This window comes from Anomaloglossus baeobatrachus, chromosome 3, assembly GCF_048569485.1.
Source record: "Anomaloglossus baeobatrachus isolate aAnoBae1 chromosome 3, aAnoBae1.hap1, whole genome shotgun sequence".
NCBI classification, from domain to species: Eukaryota; Metazoa; Chordata; class Amphibia; order Anura; family Aromobatidae; genus Anomaloglossus; species Anomaloglossus baeobatrachus.
This window is the reverse complement of record NC_134355.1, coordinates 457,021,933-457,049,389: the sequence shown is the minus strand read 5'-3', so window position 1 is coordinate 457,049,389 and position 27,457 is coordinate 457,021,933. Positions and strand designations below refer to the sequence as shown.

At 45.6% G+C, this 27,457-nt stretch overlaps 1 protein-coding gene across 3 annotated transcripts in view; it reads left to right on the top strand.

Annotated features, from left to right (window-relative positions):
* The first annotated feature begins 304 nt into the window (after window positions 1-304).
* The window catches only part of LOC142296642 (putative cation-transporting ATPase 13A5), a 251,505-nt gene continuing 224,352 nt past the window's right edge, over window positions 305-27,457 (top strand). For all 3 annotated transcript variants that reach the window (XM_075340494.1, XM_075340493.1, XM_075340495.1), the window contains exon 1: window positions 305-445. In XM_075340494.1, the coding sequence (XP_075196609.1) occupies window positions 383-445 (63 nt within the window). In that variant the 5' untranslated portion in view covers window positions 305-382. The remainder of the gene's footprint in view (window positions 446-27,457) is intronic.

The following is a 27,457-nucleotide window of genomic DNA, read 5'->3' as shown; positions in this document are numbered from 1 at the left end:
TTTTTATTACTTACCACCCTAGAATTGAATGTCCAGGGAACAAAGAGATTGCGAATGCCTACTGTACAAAATGTTTAAGTAAACACAATTTCAAAAAATATTTTTTACGCACAAGTACATTCATTTAAGTATAAAAATATATTGTCCTCATAGTTGGACAACTCCTTAAAAGACAAATAATGTAGCTTTGCAATACAAATGCCGTAAATGATGTACGATAATTCTTATTCAAATGAAGATTATGCAAGTGTGACTTCCAGAAACACCCGAGCCTTCTGATTCATTCCTTGAACGGGAGTGTGATCAGACAATCTATGTGCCTGCACTGTGATCACAAAAAGGACAACACACTGAAGAGCCTGGTGAGACTGGTCACAGGAATATGGGGGTACTCAGCCAGGATGACTCCAGCACACTGCTCAATAAAGGACAGGACAATGAGATGGTAAAGCCTCTTCCAATACTTTCACATGTATTCGATACTACATTTATAAATGTTCTAGCTTGTAACCTTGCATTATGACGTTACATTTCTATATGAAAACTGCATTTCGAATTATACCTGGTGTATAAAGTCGCTAATTACAAAATTTCAGGCAGATGCTTCACTGGCAATAGATATTTATCTTGTAAATGAGGAAAGAAATGCATTAATTGTTGAAGTGACCAGCAGCTCATTCTATCATTTACTGTAGAGATTTTATAGATTCATGGGTCCCATTGAGGCAGCTGTAGTAGCAATGTGCATGTGTTAAAACGCTTGTAGCAAAAGGTAGTGAGATTAAAGTTGTTTTTTTCTAAGGGTAAGTACATATACTGTATATTTTGTGCCAAAATCTTGCACAAGTCCCATCACAACACATATGCGGGCGTCACACGAGATGATCTATCGTGCGATATGTCGTCGGGTTCACGGCTTTCGTGACGCACATCCAGCATCGTTTACAACGTCGTCCCGTATGACACCTACGAGCGACGCAGAAGGTTCGCAACTCGTGTATCGTTGACACGTCGCTCATTTTTTAAAAATTGTTTATTTTTCTTTGCGCCGGTTGTTCATCGTACCCGGGGGCAGCACACATCGCAGTGTGTGACACCCCGGGAACGAGGAACACAGCTTACCTGCGTCCCGCGGCTCCCACCGGCTATGCGGAAGGAAGGAGTTGGGAGGGATGTTTACGTCCTGCTCATCTCCGCCCCTCCGCTTCTATTGTCCTGCGGCTGTGTGACGTCGCTGTGATGCCGAACGTCCCTCCCTCTTCAGGAAGTGGATGCTCGCCGCACACAGCGATGTCACTCAGCAGGTAAATACATGTGACAATGGTTTAACAACTTTGTACGCCATAAGCAACTAATTGCCCGTGACACACAAACGACGGGGGCGGGTACGATCGCTCGTGCGATCGCACGATAGATCATATCGTGTGATGCCCGCATAAGTTGCCCTAGTCTCTACTGACAAGCCAGTAGTGAATATTCAGTTTGACTACAGCATTTTAATGACTAAAGCAGGCTTTACACGCTACGATATTTCTAGCAATTGCTAGCGATATCGTACGCAAAAGCACCCGCCCCCGTCGTGCATGCGATATCGTGTGATCGCTGCCGCAGCGAACATTATCGCTACGGCAGCGTCACACGCACTTACCTGGTCGGCGGCGGCGCTGTGACTGCCGAACAATCCCTCCCTCTAGGGGGAGGTGTGTTCGGTGTCACGGCGACGTCACCGCGACGTCACTAAGTGGCCAGCCAATCAAAGCGGAGGGGCGGAGATGAGCGGGATGAACATCCCGCCCACCTCCTTCCTTCCTCATTGCGGGCGAGACACAGGTAAGGTGAGGTTCCTCACTCCTGCGGTGTCACACACAGCGATGTGTGCTGCTGTAGGAACGAGGAACAACATCTATAAACAACCATTAACAATTTTTGGTTTTAGGACGACCTCTCCATGGTGAATGATTTTCACCACTTTGGAGGACGTTTAAGGTCGCTGGTAAGTGTTACATGCTGCGATATCGTTAATGACGCCGGATGTGCGTCACTAACGACGTGACCCCGACGATAAAACATTAACAATATCGTAGCGTGTAAAGCCCCCTTAAGAGTTTTTTGAAATTAAGAGGATTATTCCTTTTGATAAATGCAACAAAAGAGTACATTTAAATGTAATGCTTAAGTTATTAACTTTCTCTTCATACACTATTCATACAGAAACACGTGCTGCAGTAAATAATAGTAATAAAAATAACCTTTATTTCTATAGTGCCAACATATTCCACAGCACTTTACAATTCCGAGGGGACAGACTATAAAGACATTACAGAGTAACACAAAGTAATACCATTTATCTTCGTCAGCAGTAAGAGGAAAACATAATGTTATCCAATTAAAGTTTATGTTATCCCCCTATAGGTAGGATAACTTTATGATTGCTGGAGTCTGACCACTGAGAACTCCATTAATCCCAAGAATCAATACTCCGAAGAGTCCCGTATGAATGAAGTGATGGTTGATCATGTTCAAATCCACTCCATTTATTTTAATTTTGGTGCTGAAGACCAGACAAGCACAGCATTCAGCTCTCTCCTGCAGTCCTATTAAACATGAATGGAGCGGTAATGTCCATAATCGAACCACTTCATTCACAAGGGGCTCTTAAGAGATCTGGTTCTAGGGATCGACAGGAGTTGAGGTAGTCAAAGCCCAGGCGATCAGGACATTTTCCGCTATCCAACAGAAAGACGATACCTTTCAAACTTGAGGCAATCCCTTTTAACTTAAAAGACTATAGCTCCAGTTAAAGGGAACCTGTCAGGTGCAATATGCACCCAGAACTAGAAGCAATTCTTGATGTATATTGCTAATCCCTGCCACACCGTCCCTGTACCTAGTAGAACTCATAATGAGAGCTTTAGAATATCATATACTAATGAGCGCATGTGTGCCGCCCCCGTGCCAGCAGCCGTGCTGCTCGGATCCGGATCTGCGGTATGGCTCGAGGGACTCTACTTACGCGGAGACTTCGAATATAAAGGGGGACGTATTTGTACGGGAGTTGTTAAGAACTGTCTGTGACGTCACCCACGGTGTGTAGTGAGATGGAGCACCACCGTTGTTGTTGTGTGGTTCCTGGGGGTGATGGGCTTGCAGCTGGATGTTAACCCCTCCGTGGGCAAGGATGGATGCCCCGGGGCCCAGTGTCTCTGTGCAGGGGATGATAACGGCAGGGGCCGGCACACCCGATCAGGCCGGGAAAGTTACTCACTGTTGAATCAATCACACAAGTCTTTTGATAAACCAAGGTGATGGTGGCCGATTGCCGCAGATGGGTGTATCTGGTCCCACACCCGGGCTGATGGGCACTGCCCCTTTCGTCTGCACTTTGTGTTTTCTTATGTAGACTTCCCAGTGTGTAACACAGGAGTCCACTCCCGGTCCTCTGGTTGGGAGCCGTGCCCATCAGACGCTGACCCGGGGAATCTACCGGGCACTGGCGGATGCCCTATCCCTCTCTGTGGGTGGTTGTCTACTTTTCGGGACTTAGGTTGGGACAGGACCTGGAATCCTGCCCTCAATCATTTAATTAGCTAGGCCGTCGGTGCTGGTCCTGGCTTCAGGGTCCGAGTACCCACTTGTGTGCACGGTCTCCGGGTCGGTTCTCCGGTGTCGGTACCGGCGGGCTACAACCCTGCCCTGGTCCACCTCTGATCTGCCGAGCCGTCTTTCCGTCTCCTCCTGGCGGTGACTACCATCTGCAACCTAGCCAATGTGTCAGGGCTCCGACCGTGACACCTGTCAGCTTAGCACCTCCACTCTAAACTTGAACTAGACTTAAACTGACTGTTTTCCCGCCTTGGGCTCGCCAGACCTCTAGGTGGGCGTTTCCTTTCTGCTGGTCCCGCCCACTGGTGTGCCTGTCCTTCCCTGAGGGGGTGACTAGGGTTTCAGGTCGGCTGCTTTAACCCTGTGTGGGAGCGGTGTTGTGTGGGGTGCTAAGCTGCGTGACTACCTGGTTTTGCCAGGGCGTCACACAGGGACTAGTTGTAAGGGCATAGGTTCCTACTCTCATTCCGCCCTCTTAGCATGGTAGCACACTCACATTGGGCGTGCTAACATGCTAGTCAATGCTCGCTGCCCAGCATCTTCATTGGTGACAAGCATATCTGTGTCCGCTGTGACTGCTGATCAGAATTCCTGGCACATCCGGTCATGCACACTGGACCACTCTGAAGCTGGGATGCGTACACCCGGCTTCAAACTGCACATAACCAAGTGCCAAGTATTCAGATAAGTGGTCACAGTGGACGCAGGTACATGCCTCACCGCTGGTGATGCTGCATTCACTAGCATTTTAGCATGCCCGTGTGGGTGTGGTACAGTACTAAGAGAGCGGAATCAGCGCAGGAGCTAATGCCCTTGCGACTAGTCCCTGTACTCAGCATATCATAAAAGATTTTTAGAAATAATGATCGTGCATTGCAATACAGTATGGATGTGATTAGTGCACTAAAAAGTAATGTCCAACATAGGGACTAGATGAAAAGGTAAAAATATTTTTAAAAAATAAAGAACAAAAAATAATTCAAATAAATATGTATATTTAGATAAAAAAAGTACACATATTTTATATTGTAACATCTGTAACATAATGTAAGTTCTTATTTACCAATATGTTGACACAATATAGCACTGGTAATATAAAATATAACTTTTAATATTTTTATTAAAATGTAACAAAAGTGATACCGAAATAATACCACAAGGTGTTTAGCACAATAAACAAATCCAAATTGTCCACCAGTCAGAGCCTATTCCTTCTCACTAGGCCCCTTAGACTATTATCATATGCACTCTATAGTGCCAAAAAGCAATATTAAAGTGACGTTGTGCAATAAACAGGTAATCCCTCCTTCATAAATGCACTCATGCCCAAAGAGTATCACTCTTTTTAGGTGTCGATGTGCATTCAGAATGTAAACAAATGACTATAAAAAGAATTTATTCATTACATTTTTGCATAAAAAGGGTGAAGCAGGGAAGTGGTTGGACAGGATAAAGTGCTAAAGAGATAATTGATAAATACATTCATTGGTAGCGGTGGGATCTATGCTTCCTAACTATCCCACCACATAACTATTAAACTGGTGTTACCTTCCTTTTGATGGGGGGAGGGGAAATTTTCACACACCACACATTACCCCAGGTAATAACCAGTAACACTCAACGTCCGTATTTATCTCTTTAGCACTCTATCCTGTCGTTTCTAGTGCTAAACACCTTGTGGTATTATTTGGGTGTCACTTTTGCAACGTCCGTAACAACCCAATGTATAAAACTGTCACACTAGTTAACCCCTTCAGTGAACACAGTAAAAAATAAAGTAAAAACTGTCTTCTGATCACACAGTAGAATAAAGCGTGCTAAAAAAATGTAAATAAAAAATGGTACTGCTAAAATCGTCATCTTGTCTCAAAAAACAATTGTACTAACCTGAAGAATAAAGCTGTTTCATCACTTTTATGACATGTAAACAGTGTAAATAAAACCTAATTCCTGATTCCTGATTCTGCCTTACAAAAAGTGGAATAGAAAGTGATCAAAAAATACTATGTGGCCCAAAATGGTATCAATAAAAATTCCAACTCATGCCATAAAAAACAAACCCTCACATGACTATCAGCAGAAAAAAAACCAAAAACTATAGCCTTCAAAAATTATTATTTTTTAAAAAAAGTGGGGTTTTTTTGTGTGATAATAACGAAACCTAAAAAAAACTATTTTAACCTTGTATTGTTGAATTCAGACTGACCTGAGGAATAAATCCGTTTAAACACATACTGCAAGAGGAATGGTGTTAAACATAAATAAAGCCAATTCTTCAACTGCTGTTGATTTGTTTATTCTGCTTCCCAAACGTCGCAGTATGGTGTGGCTCACATTTATTCTGCACTCTAAACTGAATGCTTACTCTAGAGATTACATGTGTACAAAAGTACGGTGATCAACAGTTCAATCACTGGGATTCATTTAAGAGTTCCAGGGTTATAACCTGTCAAATTGACACTGGTCGGAATTGAAAAAAATGGCCCGATCATGAACATGAAATCCAGGCTTAGGGGTGAAAATCTTAAAAAGTCACAAACCTTGGGGCAGATAAACCACGTTTAACAAATGTCATATATTTTGTCACATTTTGAAAAGGATTCAACTATTTTGCTAAAAAGAAGTCTCAAAGATGATTAATGACAGGATAAAGACCTTTTTTTATTTTCTTTATGAACCTCGTCCCCCATTTTGATGAAGTATCTGCAATAAGCAGATGCCTCAGGCAAGAAAAGAAAAGTGAGTTAAAACCCTTGCAAATTTTCAATTGTGACTTGTATGTTTCCTTTAACAGATTATTTTTTTCTTAAGGGCACTGTTTTCTGCATTGTATTGTTATTAACTATCTATATATTAGTGTACATACTGTAATACATTGTGAAGTTATTTTTTATGCAGATCCTGTTGTCATAGTATGGTGTGTAATCTTGGCCAGCATTAGCATTAGCCCTTAATGAGGATTAAAGAGTAATCGACCATTTTAATTTTTATTTCATAAATTACATTCACATAAAAATAAGCAACTTTGTAATATATCTTATTAGAGAAAATTGCTTTTTCTCCTCCTGAACTGATCTTTCACTCTAAATTTATGAGGAAAATCTGTAAAATCTGTGTTCAGTGAACGCAGATTTTCCCATTACTGAGGTAGCAGATGACCGTTGGTGCTCATAATATTCTATGAAGAGGAGAGGGAGGGGCTAGATGGTGACACAGACATTATGCTGTATGCTCTCCTGAAACAACAGTCACAGTTCTCCATAGACCTTTATGGGCACCAGCTGCCATCTGCCATCTAATAAGAAAATCTGTATTCACTGAAGACAGATTTTACCTGTTAATTGACAATTTTGAGAATGAATGATGAATCTGAGAGGAGAAAAAAATGGGTTTCCTTAATAAGTTATATTATAACATTTCTTATTTGATATGTACTAATCATTTATAGAAAAACATTTAAATGACCATTACTTTTTAAGCTGCTGGGAAACTAAACCAAAGGCTGATAGGAATGTCAAAGTGGATAAAATGGAGTTGTTTGGCACCATGCCTAATTAAAATGCCTGGAAGATCTCCAATTGGTCTATGTATAAAGTCCCATTTACACTTGACCACATACAAGCCAATTGGGTGAGGTGTAAGGCTATGTGCGCACGTGTGCGCTCTGCACCGCACAGAAAAGGTGCGCTTCAGAGCGCAGCTCAACAGCTGCGTTCTGAAGCACATGGTGCTGGCAGATTTGTGCGCTCTGTATGCTGCCTCTCCCTATAGACAGCATGCAAACCGCACGAAAGAAGTGACATGTCACGTCTTAGAATGCAGCGATTCGGGCAGCAGCCGAATCGCTGCTTTCTAATATGCCACGTGCGCACGGCTCCTGCACAATCTCCATAGATTGTGAAGGGGACGCAGAACGCAGAGTAACTGCATGCAATACGCACACGTGCGCACATCCCCTAATGGTCTGTTTTAGACAGGCGGACAAAAATTCTTTGCACGCAGAATGATCATTAATATCGTGTACACAGGACGATGTGTTCCTGCATGACTGATCCAAGAGTGTTTTGCTTATTTGTGATTGTCAGCAGATTTACACATGTGCAAATCGTCCAACAACCCTGATGACTGGAAGCAAGAGTCTTCAGGAAGAATATCTTTCATGTCTCCACCAGAGTCCACTGCTGTGACTTCTGCTTTGGTCACCAGGCGCTGCGGTATTACTGCTGTGGCCAGTGCTGGTGATATGGCAGTATCAGTACCAGTGGCTCTGGTGGGCACAGGTGCCACCCATCGACTAAACTGGGTTTGACTGTGACCTGCAGTACCATTGGCTGACTGTGGTGGTGTGTGTCTTCTAGCTGAAGTTATCACCTTTCAGCTACAGCCAATGGAAAGGCACCACATCTTTCTTATTCCTCCTCCAGTCGGCTGGTCGCCTTTGTATATTCACTGCAGTGTCTCTGGTTCTTTGCTCTTGTACTATTGCTACCTCAGTTTTGACCTTTGCCTGATTTCTGACTTTTTACCTGCTTGCTGTTTTCGTACCTTGCTGCCATCTCTGGTTTGACCTTAGCCTGATTTGCTGACCCCCTTTTTGCCTGCTGATTTTGCCTATTCTGTACCTCCTCGTTTTGACCCTGCCTGACTATCATTCTTCTCTGTATTGTAGCCTTCCATAGGAAGCGATCTCCTGGACCTTGTTTAACTCCAGATCCCTGTACAGGGATTAAATGATTTTGGTTTTCTCGGGATCCCACTTAGTGGGCAGCTTGCCTCTAGTCTAATGTGACAGTCACCTGTGTCTGTGGTCCTAGATAGACGTCACAATTAGGAATGATAGAATAATGTAAATATTCCGCAATGTCCATATTCGCCGAATAGGTTGCCACTATTCGATGATTTGCGAATATTCGATGCGCAATGTAAGTCTATGGGAAACCTGAATAGTTGTGGAATAGCAACTATTCGGGCTTCCCATAGACTTACATTGTGCATCGAAAATTTGCATAGCGGCAAACTATTCGTCAGATACTCGCGAAGCCGAATATTGACGAATATTTGTGATATTCGATCATCCCTAGTCATAATATCTTTATGTTCTCCCTGTATCTGCTCTTCCAGTAAACCAGCTTAAAATGATTTAAACATTCTTTACCTCTACTCCATATATCTGCAAGTAAATTGTGTTTTAGGAAGTGACAGGTTCTCTTTAAGCCCTTGTTTTATTTTTCTTCTAAATCTGTAGCCAGAACTAATTTGTTCTTAATCTTTCTTAATTTCAACCATCTGCAGCTTTGAGACAACAATGGCCCTTTGTGTTTTATTCACCTGTGCGTAAACTGTAGATACCTGATAAATGAGTTTGATAGGAACATAATAAGTTATTATATCACGGTTTTGCCTCATGCTGATTTTTACACTCTGCAAACGCCGCTGTACTGGAATGCTATTACTCTTTTTTTTTTTCCATAAAAATTGATTAAGATAAGGTTGTGGGAAGAAAGAGATATAAAAGTTTATACCATGTTTGGCCACGTAAAAAATACTCTGTGTTAGTTGTCATCTCATTTATCCATCTATATCGGGAAATGTGGTTTATATGCCCATTGGCAAATAATGACATTTTTAGTTGCCAATTAGATAGTGTCTTGTTAGTGGCACATTCTCATAGAGAATTTTGGAGAAGCCATCTGCCACAAAGCAGAAGATCAATACATAAAGGCCAATAATTGGTTCCATAGGAGCAATGTATAGTCCAATGAAGAGATCTTCTGTTAATGATTGATGTAAGCAGATACATTTTGCCAATACATTGTTTATTTGGTCTCTAATTAATAATCATATGAAATAAATAAATTGTCAGATAAATTTTTTGAGGGTGTGCCAGAGCTGATGTATTGGCACTTTTAAATTTTAGATATGTTCTAGGAAAAGGTAATGATATTAACCCTTAAGCTTTTACACTTTTTTCCCATCCACCTAATTGACTTGAATCTGAGATCACTTGATTACTTGTACAATACACTACAATACAGTAATATAGCAGTATTATGTAAAGTGACCTCTCATATGAAACCCTGACAGTGCCATTGGCACTCCACAATGTTTTGGGGGTTCAATGGGCATCTTAAAAGACATCTTCCCCCATTTTGAAATTATTAAATGCCGCTGTCAGGATTGACAGGTGTATCTAAGGGGTTAAACTGTTGCAATTACGGCTAGCTTCATTAGAATCAAGTGCCAGTTATTTAAGAGTTCCTCACCTCATACTTGGCCTGGTTTGCTGGCCCTGTTCAGAAAACCATAAAGAAGTTTCTTTACAGCACCTCACCGCCATTTATTTTTAAAATTTTAATGCAGGAGTGGTATCACTAATGCATGTTCTCAGCCCCTAGTATTACACTTAGCAGCCGCTAAGTGGCTGTATTAGGCTGTTATTAGAGCCGATCATCTCGTCTTCTACTAGTTTTGTCTAGCTGGATCACTCCTTTGTTTGTTGGGTGAACTGGAAGTTGCTTCTCAATGTAAGTTTAAGAGAGCCAGAAAAACTCTCTCATAGGCTGGATTCACACATTCATATGGCATTCGATGCGAGTGCATTGGATGTGATATGTTTATGACTCTCAGCTCCCACTGTGCTGCCAGTGTGAGCCGAGTGTCATGTAACTGTGATCAGATACTGTGATCAGATCACAGCTGCGGAAGAGAGGGTGGGATTAATTTCCCCATCTCCTCCATTGTCAGCTGATGTGATTTCATCCGAGTGCAGTCCGATGTTTCACTCGCACCCGTAGACTTGTATGGGTATGAGTGACACGTCTCTTGCTGACAATCACAACATGTTGCACCTTTTTGCTTATCCAGAATCTGAATGAGAAAAAAGCTGACCATCTGCTCTCCCTCACTGAAAATCATTGGTCCGAGTGCAATGCTAGATTTTCTTGCATTGCACTCGTCCGAGTCATACGCTCATGTGCATGAACCTGTAGACTTACATTGAGAGCTTGTGACCGTTAGCTCTGACTTATGATCAATTAGAAGCTGCAATCACAAGATGGCAAAGCGACATAGGGAAGAATGGAAGATGGAAGCTTGAAATTATATTACAAAGAGCAGGGAACAGATATTAGTGATAACACTCACAATATACGCTGTGCCCGCACAATCACCATTGTGAACTTTGCATAAGTGCCTGCTCCGCCCCGTATATTTAACCCCCTAAAGGCTGTAATTAATACTTCCGCCCTTGCTAGTGACATCACTGGTCTCCAGCATGCTGAGTATTCTGACACCACTCTGATGCTGGCTGATTATCACTGATCTGAGCCGACAACGCAGTGAATAGCTTACAAGGATGGACACAGTAGAGACGAGCACAGACCCTGAAATTATCGTCGCTGAAGACTAGGGATGAGCGAATGTATTCGCCACTATTCGGTATCCGATGGATAATGGGGTATTCGAGGTATTCACTATCTGACGGCTAATATGGTATTCACTCTGATACTTACATTTTAATTTCTGCCTTCCTGGCGCCTTTTTTCAGCCAATGAACACATCTGATGTTGCTTGCCCTCACAGTAACGCCGCAGCCATCTTTGTTGTGGTGTTACTGTGATAGGCTTGGCCGCACAGTGTCATAGGAGCTATATAAGGCTGCCGCCATTTTGGTCAGTCTGTCTCTCTCTCTCTCTCTCTCTCTCTTTCTTACTCACCGATCACGGGCGCGTCGCTGCACTGCTGTCACACTGTGGTGGGTTCTCCAGCTTTTGAAAATGCCGGCCGCTCATTATTCCATCTCACTTTCCCTGCTTCCCCCGCCCATCGGCGCCAATGATTGGTTGCAGTCAGACACGCCCCCCACGCTGAGTGACAGCTGTCTCACTGCAACCAATCTCAGCTGTCAGTGGGCGGGTCAATATCATGTAGTAAAATAAATAAATAAATAATTTAAAACAATGACGTGCAGTGCCCCCCAAATGATACCCAGCTGAGGTAAGCACACAGCAGCGGGCCGGTATTCTCAGGCATGGGGAAGGCGAATGCCATGGATACGGCCCCTCCCCTCGCAGCCGAGAAGATCAGCCCGCTGCTGCCCTAAGAATGTCGTGATTGTGCCATCTGCATGTGAACAGCGCTCTATGCAAGCCACTTGTGTGCAGTTTTATCATCTAGCATTCGCCTCCCCTCCATTCCATGGAGGTGTGTGTGGGATCTGCTTCTCCTGCACCTGTGACGCTTCCACATTAGTGGGGGTTTAGCTGTATCCTGGTAGAGCATTAGCTTTTGGCCTGGGCGATGTACACACTACAGCCCAACTTGCTGTGAGTAGCACAACTCAGAGTGACGTCACTGACCGGCAGTGACCCTGAGAGATCTCGGATCCAAGCTCCCGCAGGGTCACTGCTGCATCACGCATACTGTTTGGGGGGGAAACACATACATCACAAATAAAAGTTGTAATATCATCTATCTATCTATCTATCTATCCATCTATCTATCCATCCATCCATCTATTTATCCATCCATCTATCCATCTATCTATCTATCTATTGGATGGAGAGAGAGATGGATCGATGGAGGGATCGATGGATGGATGCATGGAGAGAGGAAGGGATGGATGGATGGAGAGAGGGATGGATGGATGGATGGAGAGAGGGATGGATGGATGGAGAGAGGGATGGATGGATGGATGGATGGAGAGAGGGATGGATGGATGGATGAATGAAGAGAGGGATGGATGGAGAGAGGGATGGATGGATGGATGGATGGAGAGAGCGATGGACGGATGGAGAGATGGATGAATGGAGAGAGAGATGGATGGAGAGATGGATGGAGAGAGGGATGGATGGATGGATGGATGGATGGATGGAGAGAGGGATGGATGGATGGAGGGAGGGATGGATGGATGGATGATGGATGGATGGATGGAGAGAGGGATGGATGCATGGATGGATGGAGAGAGGGATGGATGGATGGATGGATGGATGGAGAGAGGGATGGAGAGAGGGATGGAAGGATGGAGAAAGCGATGGATGGATGGAGAGAGGGATGGATGGATGGAGAGAGGGATGGATGGATGGATGGACAGAAAGAGGGATGGATGGATGGAGAGAGGGATGGATGGATGGAGAGAGGCATGGATGGATGGACAGAGGGATGGATGGATGGATGGAGAGAGGGATGGATGGATGAATGGAGAGAGGGATGGATGGATGGAGAGAGGGATGAATGCATGGATGGATGGATAGATGGATGGAGAGAGGGATGGAGAGAGGATGGATTGATGGAGAGATGGATGGAGAGAGGGATTGAGAGAGGGAGGGATGAATGTATGGAGAGAGGGATGGATGTATGGAGAGAGGGATGGATGGATGTATGGAGAGAGGGATGGATGGATGGATGGATGGATGGAGAGAGGGATGGATGGATGGATGGAGAGAGATGGATGGATGGATGGAGAGAGGGATGGATGGATGGAGAGAGGGATGGATGGAGAGAGGGATGGATGGTTGGAGAGAGGGATGGATGGATGGATGGATGGATGGAGAGAGGGATGGATGGATGGATGGAGAGAGGGATGGATGGATGGATGGATGGATGGATGGATGGAGAGAGGGATGGATGCATGGATGGATGGAGAGAGCGATGGATGGAGAGAGGGATGGATGGATGTAGAGAGGGATAGATAAAAAAAGATAGATGGATAGATAGATAGACAGGCAGACCGATGTCAAAGACATATATAATGTCCCACCTCCCTACATATTCTAAGCTGGCACCCTTTAGTGACTTTCATGTGGCACTAAAGGGTGCCTATCCTTGTATTTAGCTAAAAAAATAATTAATTAGAAAAAAAGCGACGTGGGGTCACCCCATTTTTGATAGCCAGCTAGGGTAAAGCAGATGGCTGCAGCCTGTAGACCACAGCTAGCAGCTTTACCTTGGTTAGGGATCCAATTTGGAGGGCCCCCAGGCTCTTTTTTATAATTATTTATATATAAATAATTAAAAAAAAGTGGGGTTCCCCCAGTTGGTTCACCAGCCAAGGTAAAGCAGACAGCTGTGGTCTGGTATTCTCAGGGTGGGAAGTTCCATAGTTATTAGCCCTTCCCAGCCTAAAAATAGCAGGCCGTAGCCGCCCCAGAAGTGGCGCATCCATTGGATGTGCCAATCCTGGCGCTTCGCCCCAGCTCATCCTGATGCCCTGGTGCGGTGGCAAACGGGGTAATAAATGGGGTTGGTACCAGATGTGTAATGTCACCTGACATCAAGCACAGCAGTTGGTGATGTCATGGTGTCTATCAGATACCCGACATCACAAACTGTCAGTAATATAAATAGGAAAAAAAAATAGAAAACAAAAAAAAATTATTTGAAAAAACACTCCCCAACACATTCCCTCTTTCAGCAATTTATTGTAAAGAAAAAAAATCCCCTGTAATCCATTTTGGAAGTCCCTTGACGACTCTGGACCTTGTAGAATATGGGAGGCACGCTCAGGGAACGTATCCCCCATTTTCTAGGAGTGCAGACCCTCCATGTGAGGGGTGTCAGTGCAAAGAATCTGCACCTACTCTCCCCAAGTCCACATCAGCAGTATCCGTGCAGCCAGCACAGCTCTCACTGAAGACAGGAAGCTGAGCTCAGCTGACAGCCGCTCTCAGCGCATGCACCCAGCGTTTATTGTGAAAGAGGAGGGAGCGCGAGGGTCAACACTGCAAAAAGATAAAGATACCGAGGGAACACCGGGAAACATCGGAAGGGTATGGGGGGGTGACTTAGCTGGACCCGGGGAGGAGTTTTCTGTCGCATGTGTCATGGCACTGTGAAGGTGGTCTGAGCTGTAGTATGTTTGTTTAAACGTTATAAGAATATCTGTGTCTGTAAATAATCAAAATGTAGATGTAGTTGTATAATAATCTGTCTGTGCAATTGCTACATAGACAGACAGATTATTATACAACTACATCGACATTTTGATTATTTACATACAGATATTCTTATTACATTTAAACAAACATACTACAGCTCAGACCACCTTCACAGTCCCCCCTTAATAAAATTTCTGTGACTATTATTAACCTTAAATTTTAACATTTTTTCCATTTAGATATATTTTATTATTTGGGACTTATTTGTGACCTACTGCCCTTGGGACTTTAATTATATCTATATCTATATAAGTGGGCTTTTTATGAGATTGTTGTTTAATTTAACACTACAGACCCCCTTAAGTACTTATTTTATTTATTAAACATAACAATTTGATTTATATGGGCTATTAGAATTGGCGTTATTACTCTTATTAGGGCACATTATCCTGATTAAGAAAGATTAAATCTAGACCTTATTTAAAAATTAGCACATAATCAGAAAACCAAAAAACAAAAGAACATTTACTACAAATTGTCTATGGTTCTTCTTCCCGGATATGAAACAAAAAGGAAGCTGCTTGGTCAGTGCTAGTCCACTTAGGGCCACTTCGTGAACCTGGATGATCTGCTCTTGATAAAAAAAAACCAACAAAACATGATGAGGCTTCATGTGAGCAGTTTGTGGCGCAGACTTGGAAAAACCTTCTGGGATAATGGGTAGAATAGCAGCTGCTTTCTGCTTCAGTTGTTTCAGGTCCGTTGGTTTCTGAGATGGGACGCTAACTCACGTGTCACTGCCAGTGCTCAGCAGACTAGGCCAGAGAGACACCCACATTTTTGGGTCTATGAAATGGCTGAATTAAGTATTTAAGTATTTTTGATTACTCACTTCGTACCCTCAACAGTCCCCCCTTAACTCACTTTCTGCCATTTCCAAATACTAGGGGGACTGTGTTCCCTTAGGAAAAGAGGAAGAAAGATCTGTTGGGAAATGCTGCCTGACGGAACGTTGAGACATGGGTGGAGAGGGGAATGGGATTTCTTCACCGGTTTGAGACCTAGGCGAGTCCTCACCCTTTGTAGTTGGACTTTCCCCATGTCTCAAGGCTCTCTAAGTCCTCTTTTCTAACTGTTTCGGTAATGATGGTTTGGGACTATACAGATCTTTTTGTAAAGGATAAATATGAGCAGGACGCTCAGTGCAGCTCCGGTGGATCGACCCTTCTGCAATGCGGGGAGTGAATCCATGTTGTCCTGCCGTTGAGCTTTATCGAAATTTCTGTGTGTCTTTTTAGGATTAATCAGTCTCCTGACCAAAAACCATATACTACTAACTCTGATTTAGGATCTGAAATTAGAAAATACACTTGTTTATTTCTCTAATTAGTCAATCATATGAAAATTTTGCGTGCTTTGAGCTAGACCAAAAAAACATTTTACATTGAAACCTGTTTATTACTAAAGAGAAACACAACACACATTGGTTTACAACTTATTAGTTTTTTGTTTTTTTTTCTTTACATACCACTTGCATTATATGGATTTTCAGCAATGACGTCATTTTCTGCACTGGAAAGCCTCTGACCAGACCTGGAAAGAAATCTACACAACACGCACAGACTTGCATACAACGTGCTCATGATATACATCTATAATCAGTTTGCAGTCTCTAAGAATGGGTAGAGCAGGTGCAGGGTGTTTCTACGGACTCTTTACAGTTTTTCCTCATTGTTTTAAGAATGTGTTTCACAAGACCGGGTGAGTTTGCCTACCTGGGTACTGAACCCTGGCGTCACCAAAGCGCACACTGATGTCCAACTTTCACAGATGTTAGTCCATGTTACTTTGGACATCATTAAGAAGAGATCTCATGGCAGAGAAAGCTTACCACCCTTCATTCACAGACCTTCCTCAGTCAGCTGGCTCCCTGCATCTAGAACTCCACTCCCTGTTGATTCACTTGTTCCTGTAGGGATTTAAGAACACAAGGAGTGACAGAAGTCACTGACGTGACAGATGTCACCGAGGTATGGTCTTTATTCATGGTAAAGGACTCCTCTACTCTAGGCCCGGTCACTGCTTCTTGGTCAGCTGCACCTGTGTGGGGATCTCCATCCGATTCCATCAGCTCAGATCTAGACTTTCTTTTCAGCGTACCTAGCTTATTTGACAACAGGAAAGATCTATATCCTACATACATTTTGACTATCTTACCTACCTCTGCTCCACCCATCTAGAGAGGCATTTACGTCACTTCCTCCTGTACCGATAGGAGGGGAGGGAGTGGCCCAAATTTAGACTACCTCATGCTGTGTAAACTGTAGCATATCCAGTGCAGAATCGACCACTATCTGGTTTCATCTATAAAAACAAAAACTAAAAGAAATATGCATTTGATCATTTTTAGACCATTTTTTATAACAGACATGTTTCATAGCAGTCCAATAAACATGACATAACTGTTGCAAAAGAAAGGCCAGCTTTAAAACCTATCCAATATGTCTGCTGTGCCTGTTACTGCTGGAAAAATATAATAGATATCTACTTTTCCCCCCTTTTTATGTTTTGTTTTTATATACTACTTTGGCAAAATTTATAGGTTTATAAGAGCAGACAATATAATTAAACAACCGATAAATATAACCTATACTTTACTGGGGAATTTCGAAACCTTACAACACGGTTCATAGATATTCTGTATCTACAAAAGAAAGGAAACTAATTAATATTGGCAGTTTGTATGCAAAAATAATACAAAACAAAAACATAACCATAAAAACATAAAAACCTAATTTGTATATTTTAAGAAATATACTTTCCCCTGCAAAATTAATTTAATTATTTAGGTATTAGTAGTATACTAGTGATAATCTCCTGTGAAACTTTTAAATCTAAGGGCAGCTTTGCACGTTGCAACATCGCACGTGCGATGTCGGTGGGGTCAAATCGAAAGTGACGCACATCCGGCGTCACTTTCGACATCGTAGTGTGTAAAGCCTAGATGATATGATTAACGACCGCAAAAGCGTCGTTATCGTATCATGGGTGCAGGCTCCGACTTTTTCATAATTACGCTGCCGCGACAGGTACGATGTTGTTCCTCGTTCCTGCGGCAGCACACATCGCTGTGCGTGAAGCCGCAGGAGCAAGGAACATCACCTTACCTGCCTCCCGGCTGCAATGAGGAAGGAAGGAGGTGGGCGGGATGTTTACATCCTGCTCATCTCCGCCCCTCCACTCCTGTTGGCCGCCTGCCGTGTGACGTCGCTATGATGCCGCACGACTCGCCCCCTTAGGAAGGAGGCGGTTCGCCGGCCAGAGCGACTGTCGCAGGTCAGGTGAGTGCATGTGAAGCTGGCGTAGCGATAATGTTCGCTACGCCAGCTATCACAAGATATCGTACCTGCGACGGGGTCGGGGACTATCGCGTGTGACATCGCAGCATTGTCTTGCGATGTCGCAACGTGCAAAGCCCGCCTAAGGATTAAACAAAATCTCTTCCACCAGCTGGAAAAAGCACTTGTTAGTTTATAAAACACATGTAGTCCCGCAAATCTCTGCAGAAGCCATTCTTTTTTTTTATTTCTCTACTTTGTCAGTTTGGTTTTTTTTTTCCTCTTTACAACTTGTGATAAGTACACCCTCCCACACATCCCTGTGGGCTTATGGCCCCCACTTGTCCTTCAGGGTGCGCGATGTTAGAATGGCTGGTGGGAAAAACAGATAAAGAAAAACCATAGGCAGAACTTTCATTACAGAAATATATAAAATATATTTTTGTACCGTGTCAGCCAGCAGAGACAAAACTACTACAGAAACATATATTACAGAAGCCTTAAGATTGATGGAGTGGAATGGAGAGCATCATTAAAATGGGTGGCTTGGGACTGGAAATCACTGCAACAAAAAAGCAAGCAGTCCGTGGCTCCCCTCCGTGTCATTAGGGAAGGTTGGGGCAGACTCGTGGGTGCAGCCCGGATTGTGGGCAGTATCTTGGAAAACCTCCTGGGACTGATTTAAAGGGATACTGTGATACTCTGGGAAAAATGATTGATTGCTCTCAGTGAGAGAAACAAAATTAAAATCTTGTAGTTCTGATACCTTTTATTTATTTTTTTTATTAAATTTGAATTTTGTTTCTCTCACTGAGAGCAATCAATCATTTTTCAACTGGCTAACACGGTACCAAAACCTTTTTCTTTTAACTAACTCTGGGAAAAGGCACACCTGGCTTCAGGTAGATCTTTACTGAATCTACAAGGAACACCTTTATTGTGGATTTGTGTGCTGCAAGTTTTGGTTACGGTTTCGAGGGTACCTGGCCAAACACAGAGATTTGGGGGTGTGACACTTTCTTTGATAGTGACCGGGCTGACCACAACACCAAGAATTCTGTTGCTTGCTCTGCTGTTTTTTTTGATTGGGAGCTACGTATATGGGGTTTGGACCCTGTTGGGGCATGGGCTGTAGCGGGGGCTGCACCGGCGCATTTGTATACACCAATTGATCTTGAGCCCATCTTTTTAAAGGGGCACAATACTGTTCTCTACTTTGGAAAGTGGTGTCATCAGTGCCTGGGGGCATTGTGAGATGGGGCTCCATTAAGGGGCAAAAACTGTCTCCTGCTTTTATCTTGGTGAGATTAACTAGGTCCTTCCGAGCAGCTGAATATAACTGGTGGACCTGTAGCATCTTCCTATAAAATCGCATAGGGTTAATGTCGGGATCTGGCAGGCAGGGGATTAATGCCGCTGACTGGATGGGGTTGAAAGGGACATATTTAAATGAGTGCTGTTCCTCGTCAGGTTCGGGGTAAGGCTCACTATGTGTCCTAGGGGAAATAGGGGGATCCAAGGGGAGGGGATTGGTAACTGAGGAGCGTGACGCCAGACTGGCCGGTGAGGGGAGAGACGGCATTGCAGGTATGGGACCAGGGGTATGGGTGTGGCAAGGGTTAAGGGATGCTGTCTAGTGACTGCAGCATTTGTGAATAACTCCGGAGCTTGTCCAGAATTAGGCTTCAAAGTAGCAGCAAAACAACCTTCCTAAGTGCCCCTAAAACCATCCTCAGACTTGGGTGACATATAGGAAAACACAACATCTCCTCGCTCATCCTCTTCTTTGACCTCAATATATCCGTCTGATAGCAATATCTGTGTTATTCTGTTAAACAATTCAGCATCAATCAACAATCTCTTGTTACCTTCAGGCCTCTCAGCTTTCTGTCCAAACATTTTTGCTATCTGGTTGGTGTCTGGATTACACTAATTTATGACTATGCGGCGTGCGTTAGAGTCTGGCCAGAACTCAAGGCTACACCTCTATACTAGCTGCTTCCTCAGCTATATAGTAATAAGGGTATCCCGCGCTTGGAGGAGGGGTACAAAATGTATTCCCTCCGGACTTGATCAGCTGCACCAATATTTTTTATTGTCCTAATCCCTATCTTCTTTCACTGAGGATCTGTCTCATGAAAGGAGGAGGACGTACAAAAATGTACATGCATATACAAGAATGTCCCGACCTCCGGACTTGGTCAACTATATCAAATTTAATGTCCTAATCCCTATCTTCAGTCACGGGAACCCCCCGCATCTTTAATTACAGACCGGGTTAGTCTAGCTAGCTATATCTGGCCACCACCGTCTTTCCTGACCTAACAACCGTCCTCTGGATCCCGTGTGACACTCGATCCACACCTCAGGCCTGGGATCACGCTCTGAGCCCCAGCGGGCACTACCCCTGAGTCACAATCAGGTACCTTTTTAACACCGATAAGGACACACAGCCAGTCACTCCCTCCTCTCCAAACCAACCACAATGGCAGTGAATACACAGTATGTAACACTTACCGAGTTCGAGTTGGAGATGATCAGTCTAATTGGGGTGGAAAGAGATCTCAGTCCGCGACATCCAAAGCATCGGTATTTCCAGGTCGGCAATGCGTCCGTGGGGCCCCACGCTGGTGCGCCAACTGTCAAGGGAGGAATATGGGTGAAGACTGCTAATGGAGTCTTCGTTTGGGATATCCAGAGACGGTGCCGTATTAGCTGTATACCAGTGTCGATATATCAATGTATCAAACAATGAATACATAAGACATGTTCTCCTTGAGCCAACATCACCAACTGAACTCATGTATTGGAAGACATCCAATTATACAGAAAAGCTACTTTGGCATTGAAGCTGAACAGGGAGTTCTCCACTCCTTAATTTCTTACAGCATCTTGTAAATCACATTTTTGTTCCTTGCACATTTTTTCTGTGTGAACATTACTGATAAGACTTTTGCCCAAGGGGAGGGGATTATTTTTTTTCCTGCCCTCTGTGGGGGGAGAAGTGGTTACAGCTGCTCTCATATATCCAGATGCACCGGAGAATACATCCTGAGTCAAATTCCTCCCATGACAGCAGATGCGACAGAAATCAGAGGAAAAGGATGAATGGAGACGGCGCTTTGGTGTGCGCCGTGACATCTTGGATGAATCAGGAGGGGGAAGAAATGCAGTGAGGCACCTTCTACAGGCTGTGCCCATACTGTTTCAGCCTTTTTCTCATCCATCTCAGCCTTTTCCTCAGTTGCCACAGGTCATCGACAGGTCTAATATGAAATTATGGTTTCCCATAGACTTACATTGGGGGTCGAATATTCGCGAATACTCGAATAGCAGCGAAGCAAATAATAGTGTATTTGACCATCCCTACTGATGACACTTTGCTTCAGGGAGGGGGCAAGGGCTGTGGCAGTGATCATAGCCTCTGCCCCCCGCTCTCATGGTGCTTCAATTCAGTATCCAAACATGTGCTAGGATTCTCAAACAAAGCTTCATTACACGGAAAAAAAATAGAATAGCAGTTAGATAGTGTAGCGAGGGAATTTTTAATAGTATATTGGAAAATAGCTTAATTTACAGCACTAAATAGATTAGGATTTGAAATTAAATTTAGTTTCACCTGCAATCACCCCTTTAATCTGAATGTACCTATGTAAACTTATAAGTTACTAGAAGGTGGCCCGATTCTAACGCATCGGGTATTCTAGAATTTACGTATATATCGATGTTGTTGTGTGTAGTTGCCAGTGTTTGTGTAGGGCACTGTAAATGTTTTGGGTGTTGTCTGGGTGAGGGGGTGTGAGAGCAGTGTTGTTTGTGTGTTGTGTTCTGTGTGTTGCATTGTTTGTGGAGCGCTGTGTGTCTGCAGCGTTCTGTGTGTGTGGTGCTGTGTGTGTTGCGCGGTTTGTGTGGGTGTGGAATGCGTGTGTGTGTGTTTTGGGGGAGGTATGTTTTGTGCAGTGTGTGTGTTGCATGGTATGTGCGTATATTTATGTATGCCGCGGTGTTTGTGTGTTGGGTGTTGTGTGTGTGCGGCGTTGTCTGGGTGTGGGTGTCTGTGTAGGGCGGTGTTTGTGGTTCCCAGTGTGTGTCTGGTGTGTTGTGCGGTGCACGTGTGGCGGTGTGTGTGTGTTTTGGGGGGAGGTGTGCACCCCCATCGTGCTCCATCCCCCATGCTGCGCACCCCGTCAAGCTCCATCCCCCATGCTGCGCACCCCCCATCGTGCTCCATCCCCCATGCTGCGCATCCCCCATCGTGCGCCATCCCCCATGCTGTGCACCCCCATCGTGCTCCATCCCCCATGCTGCGCACCCCCCATCGAGCTCCATCCCCCATGCTGCGCATCCCCCATCGTGCTCCATCCCCCATGCTGCGCACCCCCCATGCTGCGCACCCCCATTGTGCTCCATCCCCCATGCTGCGCACCCCCCATTGTGCTCCATCCCCAATGCTGTGTACTCCCCATCGTGCTCCATCCCCCATGCTGCGCACTCCCCATCGTGCTCCATCCCCCATGCTGCGCACTCCCCATCGTGCTCCATCCCCCATGCTGCGCACTCCTCATCGTGCTCCATCCCCCATGCTGCGCACCCCCCATTGTGCTCCATCCCCCATGCTGCGCACCCCCCATCGTGCTCCATACCCCATGCTGCGCACCCCCCATCGTGCTCCATCCCCCATGCTGCGCACTACCCATCGTGCTCCACAGTCACACATCAGACAGTATGCACACACACACCTGATCGCATACACTCACACCCCACTTCTCCCTGTGCCCTCCGGTGGACAGTCCCAGCAGCTGTGCTGCACGCCGTGCTCCTCTGCCTTCTGCCGACACTCACACATCCGATCGCATACACGCACACATCCGATCGCATACACGCACACACACACTGACGATATCACACATACGCGCTCACACACTAACAACATCCAGAGATACCACATGCTTCCGGCCATGTGATCGCCGCCGAGAAGTAAGCGATATCACTGGATGTTGTGAGTGTGTGGATGCGATCGTGATGTGTGTATGAGGTGTGTGTGAGAGGGAGTGTGATCTGATGTGTGTGTGTCTGTTCTTATGTGTGTGCGTGTGTGTGTGTTCTGCCGCTGCAGGACCTTGATGCGCTCACCTGCTCCTGGTCGGCGTCTAGTGAGTATGACTGCGGGGTCTTCTTTCTTCTGTCTTCTCACTTCTGGGGGTAACCGCTGCCTATAATGAAGTGTCTTGCAGTGTCTTTAACTCTTTCACCGCTGCATGACACTTCATTATTGACCGCAGCGTATGCCGGCTCCCTGCACATGTGTACCGGGAGCCGGTGTTCGCTGGTAACCATGATACACATCGGGTAACTAAGGGAAGCGCTTCCTATAGTTACGCAATGTGTATCATGGTTACCAGTGTACACCGGCTCCGTCATGATCCCAGCATCGCAAGGTTAGGTCTGGGCTGGGGGAGTCGGGGCTTCGTTTGAATTCGAGGGAAGGGGCGTGGCCGAGCGGTCGAAGTGTACGGAGGGTCGGGGCGAGCGGCCAATCGATGCGGGGGGCGGGGCCAGGCCGAGGCGAGCGGCTAATCCGTGGGGGGGTTGAGCCAGGCCGAGCCCTGAATGGCTAATCTATGCAGTGGCGGGGCCAGGCCGAGGCGAGCGGCCAATCCGTGGGGAGGGGCGGGGCCAGGCCGAGCCCAGCGGCCAATCCGACAGTTGTCATTTTTATGACACTGTCACGGTGGCACTGTCACGGTGACACAATTTTGGAGCAAGACAGACAGACAGAATAAGGCAATTATATATATAGATTGTCTTTCTACTGCCCCACTGCCCTTTCTGTTTACTAGACTATTCAGAGTGCACCACAGTACACTTCCAAGAAACAGAGGTGAATTGAGTACACTTTGGTGTCACAAACTTTTACTTTTTTATTTTTATTTGTCATAGCCATGGCAGAGTGGTAATTATCGCACCCCACATGGATATGCGATAATTGCACGAGAGTTTATGTGTAAATCTCTGAAATATTTGATTCAGACAGAACCCCACACATAGCATTCCCTATATTAAGGCAGAGGGAATCATGTTGGACTCTCTTTGGTTTAAGTTCCGGCGGTGTCCATTCCAATAGTATACAATTTTGTGACAGCTGTGGTGTCAATATTCTCAGTGCACCCCAGAATGAATTGATTAAGAGTGTACTTTGTAAAATGGGGTCACTTTTGTGGTGTCTGCTTTTCCTGCATGTCAGGGGATCTAACAGTATGACACAGCACCTCCAACCTATTCTAACTAAATCTGAATTCCAATATGGCCCTCCTTCCCTTTTGAACTGTACACTGTACCTCAAAAGTAGTTTTTGACCACATATGTGGTATTCCTGAACTCAGGAGAAATTGTGTAACAAACAATTTTTCCTATTATCCTTTTGGAAAATTAAAACTTTGGGGTCAAAGAAACAATTTTAGTGGAAAAAATATAGTTTTTTTGTTTTCACAGCCCAATTATATACAATTCCATGAATCACATGAGAGTTAAAATTGCTCACTACACCCCAAGATGAATTCCTTGAGAGATGTAGTTTCCAGAATTAGTTCACTTATGGAATGTTTCTGCTGTTTTGACATGTAAGGGTTACCTTCAAATGAGACATTGCATCCACAATCTATGCCAGCTAAAATGGCACATCTTCCCTTCCAAGCCCTGGTGTACACCCAAACAATAGTTTTCCTTCACAGATGGAGCATTGTTGTACCAGGAGATGTTGCACAACAAATTTTATGTGCAATTTCTCCTGTCACCCTTGTAAAAATACTACATTTGTGCCTAAAACTATATTTTTGTAGGAAAAAAAATCTGATTTTTTTATTTTAATGGCTAAACATTATAAAATTTTGTGAAGCACCTGGGGTTCAAGGTGCTCACCACACATATAGATATGTTTCTTGAGGAGTCTAGTTTATAAAATGAAGACACTTGTGGGGGGTTTCACTATTAAGGCACATCAGGGGCTCTGCAAATGCAACATGGTGTCTGCTAACAATTTCAGCTAATTTTGTGCTTCAAAAGTTAAATCATGCTCCTTCCCATTCAAGCCCTGCCACACGCATTTTAAAATCTTCAATTACCCCCTCCCCTGTTATTGTAAACCCCTTAAAATGTATTAAAGTATACAAACAGTAATTTTCCCCCACATATGGGATATCTGTTTTCTCGGCAGAAATTGCACAAAAATTTTATGGTGCATTTTTTTACTTTTACACTGTGAAAATGCAAAATGTGGTGCTAAAATAACATTTTTGTTGAAAAAAGTAAAATTTTCATTTTTTTCCTTCCATATTGCTTTTAGACTCACTGGAATCTGTTAAAGTCTTTCAGAATTATTACCTCATAAAATGAAACTGGTCAGGATTGAAAAAAATGGCACTGGATAGGAAGGTGAAACAGGCTTGAAGGCGAAGAGGTTACTTTACAGCAGGAGTGGAGAACCTCCAGCCTGCAGGCCATATGCAGTCCGTAATGACTTATTCTGCGGCCCGCGGGCAGATTCCCATGGATCGCAGTGCTGGGGTAGCAGCCGTATCTTGCTGGCTGCAGGCCCTTTAAAACCCCATATAATGCATTCAATTCTGAACTCTGCGATTCCTATACCAAAGGACTACGTCCCCACACTGACACTGGCTAGCGTGAGGACTTACTTTGTAGGCGGGGTAGGCACGAGGTGCACTCCTGTCCAACAGAAGAGGAGTGACTGCACTATCATCCCCCAGGGCTCACTGTGCCCGAAGCGATGTCGCCGCAGCGTTGTCCCCGCAGCATTGTCCCCGCAGCATTGTCCCCGCAGCATTGTCCCCGCAGTGTTCTCTGTCTCCGCAGCGTTCTCTGTCTCCGCAGCATCCTCTGTCACCGCAGGTTTCACTGTGCCCACAGCATTGTTGCAACGTTCTCTGTGCCTCCAGCGCTCTCTCTCCCTAGCAGTGCTCTTTGTTCCCGCAGCCTCCTCCAGGTCTGTCTGTGCCACCAGCCTCCCTCAGCGCTCTCTGTGCCTGCAGACTTCCCCAGGTCTGTCTGTGACCACAGCCTCCCCAGGTCTGTCTGTAACCTCAGCCTCCCCCAGATCTGTCTGTGCCCCGAGCCTCCCCCAGGTCTATCTTAAACCTCTGCCTCCTCCATGTCTGTGTGTGAACCCCGCTTTCCCCAGGTCTGTTTGTGACCCCAGCCTCCCCCAGGTCTGTATCTGCCCTGAGCCTCCATCAGGTCTGTCTGTGCCCCCAGCATCCCTCAGTGCTCTCTGTGCCTGTAGCCTCCATCAGGTCTGTCTGTGCCTCCAGCCCACCAGGTCTGTCTGTTCCCTCAGCCTCCTCCAGGTCTGTCTGTGATCCCAGCCTCCCCCAGGTCTGTCTGTGACCACAGCCTCCCCTAGGTCTGTCTGTGCCCCTAGCCTCCCTCAGCGCTCTCTGTGCCTGCAGCCTCACCCAGGTCTGTCTGTGACCCCAGCCTCCCCCAGGTCTGTCTGTGACCCCAGCCTCTCCCAGGTCTGTCTGTGATCCCAGCCTCTTCTAGGTATGTCCATGCCCCCAGCCTCCCCTAAGTCTGTTTGTGCCCCCAGCCTCTTTCAGTGCTCTCTGTGCCTGCAGCCTCCCACAGGTCTGTCTGTGACTCCACCCTCCCCCAGGTCTGTCTGTGACCCCAGCCTCCCCAAGGTATGTATGTGACCACAGCCTCCCCTAGGTCTGTCTGTGCCCCCAGCCTCCCTCAGGTCTGTCTGTGACCCCAGCCTCCCCCAGGTCTGTCTGTGATCCCAGCCTCTTCTAGGTCTGTCCATGCCCCCAGCCTCCCCTAAGTCTGTTTGTGCCTCAGACTCTTTCAGTGATCTCTGTGCCTGCAGCCTCCCCAGGTCTGTCTGTGAATCCACTCTTCCCCAGGTCTGTCTGTGACCCCAGCCTCCCCCAATTCTGTCTGTGACCCCAGCCTCCCCCAGGTTTGTTTGTGACCCCAGCCTCCCCAGTGCTATCTATGTTCCCCATCCTCCCCAGTGTTCGCTGTGCCCCGAGCCTCCATAAGTGATCTCTGTACCCCTCAGCCTCTGAGAGTGCTCTCTTTGCCCTCAGTGCTCTATGTGCCTGCATCCTCCCCCAGGTCTGTCTGTAACCCCAGCCTCCCCCAGGTCTGTATATAACCCTAGCGTCCCCAGGTCTGTCTGTTCCCCCCAGCCCCCCCTAGTTCTGTCTGTGACCCAGCCCCCCCAGTTCTGTCTGTGACCCAAGCCTCCCCCAGTTCTGTTTTTGCACCCAGCCTCCCCAGGTCTGTCTGTGACCCCAGCCTCCCCCAGGTCTGTCTGTGACCCCAGCCTCCCCCAGGTCTGTCTGTGATCCCAGCCTCTTCTAGGTCTGTCCATGCCCCCAGCCTCCCCTAAGTCTGTTTGTGCCTCAGACTCTTTCAGTGATCTCTGTGCCTACAGCCTCCCCAGGTCTGTCTGTGAATCCACTCTTCCCCAGGTCTGTCTGTGACCCCAGCCTCCCCCAATTCTGTCTGTGACCCCAGCCTCCCCCAGGTTTGTTTGTGACCCCAGCCTCCCCAGTGCTATCTATGTTCCCCATCCTCCCCAGTGTTCGCTGTGCCCCGAGCCTCCATAAGTGATCTCTGTAC